The 10,796-nt window shown below is 35.0% G+C and overlaps 1 protein-coding gene and 1 pseudogene across 1 annotated transcript; both read left to right on the top strand.

Moving 5' to 3' along the window:
* The first annotated feature begins 2,758 nt into the window (after positions 1-2,758).
* On the top strand, positions 2,759-6,092 carry LOC120152602 (annotated as a pseudogene).
* A 455-nt stretch (positions 6,093-6,547) lies between these two features.
* On the top strand, positions 6,548-7,039 carry LOC120152678 (basic blue protein-like). Its single transcript, XM_039164859.1, has 2 exons — positions 6,548-6,716; positions 6,793-7,039. Exons 1-2 carry the CDS (start codon positions 6,548-6,550, stop codon positions 6,990-6,992), a joined length of 369 nt encoding a protein of 122 aa, XP_039020790.1. The 3' UTR covers positions 6,993-7,039.
* The last annotated feature ends 3,757 nt before the right edge of the window (positions 7,040-10,796 follow it).

Raw genomic sequence — 10,796 nt, 5'->3', positions numbered from 1 at the left:
TATACAATATGAAAGTGCTCTTAAAAGTTTTCTACGAAAGAGATTTCGTGCTAAAAATGATATGTCCAAATAAAAAAGATTTAAGAGGAAAATGGATGATGAATTGGGAAAGTTTTTATGTCGTGAAAAAAGTCTTATCCGAATGAGCATTAATATTGACTGAAATGGAAGGGCCAAAACTATACAATCCAGTTAACTCTGATGCAATAAAAAAATATTTCGCTTAGGATGAAAAACCGAATAGACCCTATGTTGAAGATTTAAAAAAATTGTCTAAAGTGAAAATCCGAAATGGTAAATTGAAAAAAGAGAAAAAGAAAATAAAATGTGAGTCCAAGATGGAAACACGCAAAAGACGTCTTGGAACCAAGGGAGGGTCTAAGTTGAAAATCCGAAAGGGCGACTTAGGTAATAATCGAGGACTCGCGCACACGGGGAGGTCCTGGATCAAGGCAATAAAGCATCAGTGCATCCAAGTCTTTGAAGACTTAATAATTTGGGAAGAACTTTGCACTCTTTCAAGCATTCTCACAATCTTCGAAGTCCTCTTGACAAAAGTCATAGTCAAACTCATCTAACGCTGTGCCAGTTCAAAGGCGTTCACATTATCGAGATCTAGGGCACCTATTTGTCTTTTTGAATATATTCTCTTTTCAAAATGTTTGCCATATATTTTATTTTTATTCCTCATAAATAAATATGACCCTTTATCCGAAAGAGATCAAATTTTTAGCATCTTGCATTGAATTTAAAAAAATGATTTATCCACTTTGAAAAAGATCATTGCGTATTATTGTACAAAGACTTTTTGGAAGGAGCAGATGCTTGGAAGCTGATAGAGGTTCTTGCACAATGCTCGAAAGAATGACACGGATACTAGTTTGAAACTCACTAAGGAGTAGAAACGACATTGATTAAAAATCAAAATCAAATTTACAAGAGAAAATCAAGACTCCTTTCTCAAACATAAATTTCCAAGAGGACACCAGTTCAAAATCTATTAAGGATCAGAAAATCAAGAACCAATTGGGAGGCCAAGGATGAATCGATATTGGATTTTGATGAAGGAATACTCGTTGGAAATATAGAAATATGTGGATCGCAACAATGAAGACGGAATCTAAATCGGATGGTTAGATTGATGAGAAAATTGATTTAAAAATTTACCCCCTAGTATATATATAGTTAACGCAAAGCTTGTGGAGATGATGGAGATGGTGTGAATTTGATGATGATGACAAATATTATGAAAATAGATGGATAAATGTCCTATCGAATCTCCTAGTCACAATAAAAAGGTAAACTGGATAATACGACTCTAACCAGCCCTCATAATCGCAATTAATAGACAAAATGGAGTGTGAAGATCTTTCTCTCAAGAACTTGGAAGAACTAAAAGAAAAAGAAGTTTTGAAGGCACAATGCAATCAACTCTTGCAAAAACGATATTTTCTTGTATTGAATAAAAGAATAAAACTTGATGATTACAATAAGGGGAGAAGTGTCATTTATATATGTTTTGAGGAGTCCTTATTGCAACGTGATTAAGGAATAAAATAACAATAAAATAATAATAATAACTATCCTAAATCTATGTGAGGTGGTGCCTTGAATGTAATCCCTTGATAAGGATTTGATCCGATGGTGTTGATGAAGGCAAGGAGTTTGAATGCATGCTTAAGTCATCATAGCTTGATGAACGTCCCACATGAGTCTTCTAGAATATGATAGGCAGTCAAGGCTTATGATAAGCAAGGTTATAAGGGGCGATAAGCTATCAAGGCTACTACATTCAATTACCATTCTAACCTCTACTCCTAAGATGAAAATATTGAAAATTACAAAATCCCGTATAATCCCGTATAGGGATTTCTGCATGCGCTGTCTTCAATAAAATGACCATTTCTTGAGTTCCTGATATCAGATTGATGTGATTCAAGAACCGTTGGAAAGTTAAGAGACAACCAATTGTAACTCTAGAAGACATGTGAACCAAATAACATCAATATGCTATTCAAAAGGCATAGCAAGTATGCTGCTATGTTGTTATTCTTTTCCAAAGCTTGGTCGTATGGATCAATTGGAAGCATTGGTCCATCTTCGTTTGATGTGAGCCTTATGATGTATATATCATCCTCCATCTCGTAAAAATGATTTGACCTCGAATCTGAAACGCAAAAGGGAGAAACATTAGAACCTTTTAAGAATTCACTCAAATTATACTTACCGAGTAAATATCTTTGAATCTTCGAGACTTTGTTATTCTAATAGGTTCGAGTAGAAACATTTGTTCGAAGAAGCACGTGTTGTCATCATGGACTTTGGTGCATGCATCATGTTTCAATATCTCGGGACCTAACGTTACGCAGAACGAGATGTCTTTTTTTAAAATAGTAAATTGTATTCTTTGAAAAGTATTTTCATGTTGGAGAACTCTCGCACCTTATAGCATGTGAGGCTTTTAAACGCTTTTTGTAGGATGCAAGATAGTCTTATAAGTGCAATTTGTGGTTTTTTTCAATTAATTTTGTTTGGGGTTACTATCCAAATAAATGTTATTCCAATAAATGATTTTTTGAGATTTTTTTTTGCATAATAACGTCTATTTTATATCCCTTGGATAATCAAATTTATTGAAGTGATAAGATGTCGGTGGTGTCTATTGTCAGTTATCCAATTATCCTCATCTAAAACGACCGTCGTTCACATACACAATACTGCTTGTAAACCCCATAAAAATCACACGTTAAAAACCCCGACCAAAGCCCAAGGCAACCTACCCACTTCCAGCTTCGAAAATGTCGACGATAATGGCGACCAAAGTTACTTGGCTTCAACATTTCAACCTCAAACCTTCCACATTACGGTCAAGGTCCACGTCTAACTTGTCTCCAAATCCGAGGGTCAGGATGCAGACTCGGATTCACCGTCTGATTGAGGACCAAGGCATCGTGTTAATGCCAGGCTGCTACGACGCTCTGTCGGCAGCCATAGTCCAGCATTCTGGTTTCAGCGCTGGTTTCATCTCTGGATATGGTGTTTCTGCTTCTCTCCTTGGCAAACCTGACATCGGTTTGCTAACGTCGGACCTCCTAACTCTCTTTTCTTTTTTGTGTTGTAAAACATTAAACAACGTTATAAATTTGATTGGTCTTTTATGTTATTTAAAGGCCACCGGAGATGGCGGCGACGGCTAGAACGGTTTGTGCGGCTGCTCCGATGATACCCTTTATTGCAGATGCTGGTATTTATACTAGTATTTCATTTCTATTCTACATTGTATCTGATTCATATGTGGAACTTAACTGGTCTACTCATTAGTCATTTCGTTACTGAATGTTAATTTATCGAATGCATTGGTTCAAGATTTTCAGTAATCTTGTTAATTGTTATTGTTTTCAGATACCGGTGGTGGCAACGCTCTCAATATTCAAAGGACTGTCAAGGATTTGATTGCAGCGGGTGCTGCTGGTTGCTTTCTTGAGGTACAACAAAATAACCCAGATTTTTAAAGATCATTAATGCTTCGCTTCTACCAACATCCGGTTGGATTAGTGAGCTAGGACACTATACTTTTAAATAATGTCATATTGATGTTTGTGTTGTGAATATGGATGGCAACAGGCCGGATCTGGATCGGATCTAGCTAGATCCAGATTCAGACCCATTTTCACATTCTGGATTTAGACTCGCCCGGATCCTCGGATCTAGAAAATTGGGAACCAGATTCAGATCCAACGGATCTCATGGATTTGGGTCCAAAACGGGTCTGTTAGAAAACGGCTATTCGACCTATTTTTAACAAAATAAAATTATCATGGACTAATTTCACATCACATCTCCAATGCAGAAAACATTAATTTTAATACAACTTGTAACAAAATAAAAAAAACGATAAACTAAGTCTAAAAAAAACCTCTAAGACAATTACACAAATGTCATTTGAATAACACAAACATTAAAAAATGTAGATTATGAAACATTCTATTGTTGTAAGCCGACACTTCTACCTCCTTAGAATGATAGTCTTCATCACTAGTTAAATCATCAACATCCTAAAACAGACAACAACCAACCAAAAAGAAAAATTTATTTAATGAAAATGATATTTGTGAAATTTAAATATTAATATTAATGTTATATAATATAATAACTTTCTTATATATCATGTACATGATATCCACCACTTTCGTATCATCATCACAATCTTCACTAATAGTTAAACAAATAGTTAAACAAGCATGCGTTCATTCGAAAGTGTCTTAGTCATAAAATAAACAAAAATTACGTTAGAGAATAATGTGAAATATAAAGTTAAAGCATAGGAAGGAAAATAATATAACTACTAATAAGTATAAAAATCAACCCTATAACCCATACGTCTCCCTCAATAAAATATTTATATATATTTTAAACCTTATTATATATATATATATATATATATATATATATATATATATATATATATTTAAAACTAAAAGTGAGCTTTTCTATAAATGAGTAAATGGGTTTAAACTCGATATTTTAGTGTCAGATCCGAACCCGAATCCATACTTTAATAAGAGGATCTAGATCTGGTCCGGATCTGCCAGGTCCCAAATTTTTGGATCCAAATCATATAAAATGGTTATATATCTACGGATTAGGGTTGTGTCCAGGATTCATTGTCATCTCCATTTGTGAATTTAGCAAATTGGGATGAAAAGATCATCCTTGTACTTTTATAGAGTCTCTGCAGTATCTAATCTAGATTCGTCAATTAATGGAAAGTAAAAGGCAAAATTTTTATATATTTCATCATCTTGGATGCTTGTTTCCCTATGTGAATGGAAAGCATTTCTAGGTGAATTCGCTTTTATTAGTCATGAGTTTGCTTTATCTAGCTATGGAAATGCCTGTTACTTCCACTTATTAATTTGGTTCTACTTTCCTTCCAGGATCAAGCATGGCCAAAGTAGTGTGGTATGAACAATTAACTATGAATCTCCAAGTTTTCGAAATCATTCTTTATGTTCTCATATCTTCTCATGTTACTTAGTGTACTGATTCTTTCTGTGCCTTTGAATTCATCCAGGGCATATGCGTGGTAAACAGGTATTTTTCTCGTATTCTGGTTTATATGTATTAGGTCTTGTCGATGATTAGATGTTGGCATAGACAATAAGGTTTTTTCCATCATTTGTAATGCATTTTCCCCCTATCGGTCCCCCTTTTCTCGACTCGTCGTCCTCTTAGGTTATACCTGCAGAGGAGCATGCTGCAAAAATCGCATCCGCAAGAGAAGCCATCGGAGATTCAGACTTTTTCCTAGTAGCTAGAACAGACGCACGCTCTACGTCTGTGAAAACCGGCCTTTCCGATGCCATCGCTAGAGCTAACCTTTACATGGAGGTATTCCTCTTGCATTCCCCATGTATTGGATTTATTTTGCACCTAATCTTTTATAAGTGCATTCCCCAAATCTTTCTGATGCCATATATGTTAAATTCAAAATGGATCAAACAATTTTCTTAAGAACAAACAATTCTGAATTTTGTGCTATGATGTAGCATGGCATATAGTTCTCCTCTAGAGCTAAAAGTTTTGATCCTGAGATTGATGTGCAGGCAGGAGCAGATGGTTGTTTTGTGGAGGCACCGAGGAACGATGACGAGTTTAAGGAGATCGGACGCCATACCAAAGGGTTCAGAGTCTGTAACATGATCGAAGGTGGTGTGACACCGTTGCGCACGTCTGAGGAGCTCAAGGAGATGGGGTTTCATTTGATCGTGCATTCGCTCACTACTCTCTATGCTTCAGCTCGCGCATTGGTCGATGTCCTTAAGACCCTCAAGGAAAACGGAACAACAAGGGATCACCTTCAGAAGATGGCTACATTTGAAGAATTTAACCAACTCATTGGGTTGGAGTCGTGGTTTGAACTTGAAGCACGTTATTCGAATCCGAAGAGCATCATGGGAGTAAAATCTTGATAAGGATGGGGAGAAACGTCGAGTTCATCATTCTCAGAAGAACTTACATGAAAATCATTGAGCTTCATTTAGTATCCGAGATGCCAAACTGTTTCAACAGTGCTGAAAATAATAATGTAGTAAAGTTGTAGGCTAGCTGATTAGAACCGGCAATCTGGAACGTGAATTTAATTAAGGCTAAGCAGCATTTGATTCAATTCGTTAAAATTCAAATTTTTTGACTTAATTCAATTCGGGAAAAAAAAATCAAATTTTTTGATCCGACTCGATGTTAAAAAACTTGACTTATAATGTTATAAATTCGATTGGACTTGACAGAATTTTAAATTTGAGTCGAGTGATAAAATATAACTTAAAAAACTTAAAAGTATTAATAGTAATTAGTACATTGATTTGTGAAATAATTTGAAGTTGAAGTGGATCAAATATCACACTTTCTTTCTGTTTTTAACGTGATATATCACTCTTTTTAAACGGCTTATAAAGGGCATGAAACTTTAGCTTTCCCACCTAACCTCCTCGTAAAAAGAATTCCATTTTCTTCACCTAACATTTTGAATCTTTTTTCCCCAGAGATGGAGCAAGCAAGTCTAGCCAAGTTCAGGGTCGCATTACTAATCTGCCTTGTCATTTTCTCCGAGACGATCGATGCAGCGACTTATACAGTGGGAGGCTCCGATGGTTGGACCTTTAACATGACCACTTGGCCTCAAGGGAAGCGTTTCAGGGCCGGCGACACACTTTGTAAGCACATACATCATGTACATATATATCTCATTTAAACTGAAGTTTTGAAGTTGCATATTTGCTTGGTTTGCAGTGCTCAAATACGATCCGACGATCCACAACGTGGTGGTGGTGAACAGACGAGGTTACGAGCGTTGCATTACACCGGTGGATGCAAAAGTGTATAAAACGGGGAAAGATGAGGTGAAGCTGCGCAAAGGATTGAACTTGTTCATATGCAACGTTGCTGGCCACTGTGAATCTGGAATGAAGATAGCCATTGAAGCCGTGTAATCACCCACCTAGTATTTTTATTGTGATTGTAATTGTTAATCTAAGCAGATCTAAGACCCAACTTGGTTTGCTTTTTGTACTTTTTGTTCGGAGTTCGGTTCAATTTCAGGTGGTCGGCGGTGGTGTTTTGTTTTTATCAAGTCTGGTAGGTTAAATAACCGATTCAACTAGTACTTTAGTATAATTTATTCAAGTATTAAATACATCATTTGTGTAACACCCATCTCCCGTATACCTTTCCTTATACGAGATACAGATGTCACATCACTTTTAAAACATTTTCTCATTTAAAAACCCGTAAAATTTTGTTTCAATTTTTAAAAATCACACAATTTAACACAATGATAAAACCTTCATTGGAACATATTACTAAAACTATCACTTTAAATACATTACAAAATATTTTCTTAAGTTCAATTACATGCCAACTAAGTTTCAAAATGAGTATGATTGTCCCAGTGTTACTGACGAGTCAACCTTTAATTGATGATAATTGTTGCTGCTGCACTCTTTACTCGGCAAATCTTTGATTTTTACCTACGCGTGAAATCAACACACGTTAAGTATTTACTTAGTGATGCATAATCTTGTAAAAGAACTACAAATTATTCATAAGAATGTCTTGGCTATAAAAACCATGATAAATCGTGTACTTCATGAGACTCCTTTATAATCTTTTTAGTCAAATCAATTAATCACACCGTTTTAGGTCAAAATCCACTGTTAAATATTTAATCTTTCCTCTAAAGGCATTTAACCTTTCGTGTAACTTGCATTATTGGCACCTTTTTGCCAAATGCACAGTTAGGCATTTAATCTTTTACCCAAAGGCATTTAACATTTCATCTAACTAGCATGATTGACACCTTTCTGTCAAATGCACAGTTAGACATTTAATCTTTTACTCAAGGGCATTTAACCTTTCATCTAACTAGCATGATTGACACCTTTCTGCCAAATTCACAATTAGGCATTTAATCTTTTACTCAAAGGCATTTAACCTTTCATCTAACTAGCATGATTGGCACCTTTCTGCCAAATGCACAGTTAGACATTTAATCTTTTACTCAAAGGCATTTAACCTTTCATCTAACTAGCATGATTTACACCTTTCTGCCAAATGCACAGTTAGACATTTAATATTTTACTCAAAGGCATTTAACCTTTCATTTAACTAGCATGATTGATACCTTTTTGCTAAATGCACAGTTAGGCATTTAATCTTTTACTCAAGGGTATTTAACCTTTCATCTAACTAGCATGATTAACACCTTTCTGCCAAATGCACAGTTAGGAATTTTATCTATTACTCAAAGGCATTTAACCTTTCATCTAACTAGCATGATTGACACCTTTTTGCCAAATGCACAGTTAGGCATTTAATCTTTTAGTCATAATTTCAATTCCACACACATTATAAATATATATCATATAAATACATTAATTTAAACATTTGAGGTGGACTTATAGTGAGTTTTCCTCAATCCATATAACTGCAATATATACAATCACCTGATATGCTTCCCAAATATGTTGTAGTGATGTCCAACTACTCGACAACTTTGTCTTTTCCCTTTTCTTGCTTGACTCGGGAGCTTCGTTATAATCTACACAAGCACCCATTTAGTACACATACTATACAAATGTTAGTATATTCTCTAACATTTATACTTTAATAATACTCAAAAGTACTATTATTTTCAATTTCTATAACAATTTCAGCCTATCTTATAATTCCTGGGTCGATAGTATCGGTACCCATACCATAGTATCGATACTTCTATATTATGGTACCGATACTCCCTTTCAGTATCGATACCATTTCGGCATTCTGGAATCCATGGTATTGATACTTTTCTTTTAGTATCGATACCCCATTACCGATACTAATTGCTTCAGTACCGATACTGTTCATCGCATTTCTACCCATTTAAACCTATAGTATCAGTACTTTTCTATCAGTACTGATTCCCTTACTCAGATTTTCCATTTTCAGCTCGATATTTACCCAATTTAGTCAAATTCCCTTACTTTAACCTCCAACAATACTATTACACTCTTCCTTACTTATCTCAACTAACTTTCCTTCATTTAGCTTCTTATAACATCTAAAATCTCCCAAGAACATCTCAAACCAAGAATCGTACTGCATTTTCTAACATGTTTTTAGTCATACATGGAGCTTCTAATATCTTATTTACTTATTTGGTAAGTCAAATATACTAATAAACATCAATAAAAACTTATATTCCAACCTATCATTCAAAAACCCATTTCCTTCAATCTCAAATAAAACATTCATCTCTTAGTATTAATCTTTGTTAACCCTTCCTTAAGCTTACACATCACTTAAGGTTGTAATAAAAAACCATAATCGAAAGAAAAAAACTAGTTAGATGAAGTTTACCTTTGGCTATTGAGGAGAGCACAAAGCCACGGGAAGAAGAAAAGAGAAGTAAATAACTTAACCTCTTTCTTTACTTTCCCCATTCTTAAATCCCTATTTAAAAAGAAGATTTTTAATTTCATTTCATTCTAAAGGACCAAAATGCCCTTTCAATAATCCATTTCTTACTAATTGATCTTGCTCAAATCATTCCTTATACTTTAACATCTATTAAATTAAATCCTCAAAATTTTAAATTCTTTCAAAATAGTCACTGACCTACCATTTAGGGTATTACAATTTTTTCCCTTAAGAAAATTCGTCCTCGAATTTAAAGAAGTACCTAAAACGAAGAGGTGTGGAAATTGCTTCCTTATGTCCTCCTCTCTTTTCCAAGTAGCTTCTTCTACCTTATGATTCTTCCAGAGTACTTTAACTAACAGAATCCTTTTGTTACGCAATTCCTTGTTTTCCTTAGCCAAGATCCCTACCGATTCTTCCTCATAAGTTAAATCTGGTCGGATTTCTATCTCTTTAGGCGTGATGACATGTGATGGATCTGATCTGTACCTTCTAAGCATAAATACTTGAAAAACATTATGGTTCTTGTCCATATCTGGAGGAATTGCTAATTGATAAGCTACGAGTTCGACCCTTTTCAAGATCTCATAAGGTCTAATGAATCTCGGACTCAGCTTTCATTTTCGCCCAAATCGTAATACTTTTTTCCAAGGCGATACCTTTAGAAATACTTTGTCTCCCCTTTGAAATTTGATTTCTTTTCTTTTCACATCAGCATAAGATTTTTGTTGATCGGAGGCTATCTTCAAATTATCCTGGATAATTTTTACTTTCTCCTCCATTTCTTTCATCAAATCCTGGCCAAATAGATTTCAATCTTTAAGTTTGAACCAATTTAATGGTGTTCGACATTTCCTCCCATACAAAGCTTCCTACGGGGCCATCTTAATACTCGATTGGTAACTATTGTTATAAGAAAATTCAGCTAAAGACAAATGCATTTCCCATGATCCTTTAAACTTAATCATACATGACGTTAGCATACCCTCCAATATCTATATAGTTCGTTCGGACTACCCATCTGTCCGCGGATGAAAAACTATGCTGAAACACAATCGAGTACCCAATACCTCATGCAAGGACTTTCGGAATCTTGAAGTAAATCTTGGGTCTCGATCAGACACTATTGATTTTGGTACTCCATGCAGCTGAACTATTTCTTTTACATACAATTCCACATATTTATCCACCGAGTAATATACTCGAACTGGTACAAAGTGAGATGTCTTGGTTAATCTATCTACAATTACCCATATCGAGTCCTTTTTACCTGGTGTCAAAGGTAGCCCCGAAACAAAATCCATTGTAACTTTCTCCCACTTCCACTCAAGAATGGA

Source organism: Hibiscus syriacus, unplaced genomic scaffold (assembly GCF_006381635.1).
Source record: "Hibiscus syriacus cultivar Baekdansim isolate YM2019G1 unplaced genomic scaffold, ASM638163v2 tig00111095_pilon, whole genome shotgun sequence".
NCBI lineage: Eukaryota > Viridiplantae > Streptophyta > Magnoliopsida > Malvales > Malvaceae > Hibiscus > Hibiscus syriacus.
The sequence above is the reverse complement of the archived record's forward strand: the minus strand, read 5'-3'. Positions and strand labels throughout refer to the sequence as shown.

Bases quoted from the DNA above. Each gene is read 5' to 3' on its own strand.
- LOC120152678 (XM_039164859.1), top strand. From the start codon at position 6,548: ATGGAGCAAGCAAGTCTAGCCAAGTTCAGGGTCGCATTACTAATCTGC. The intron at 6,717-6,792 runs GTAAGCACATAC...CTTGGTTTGCAG, and splicing joins CAGGGCCGGCGACACACTTT to TGCTCAAATACGATCCGACG.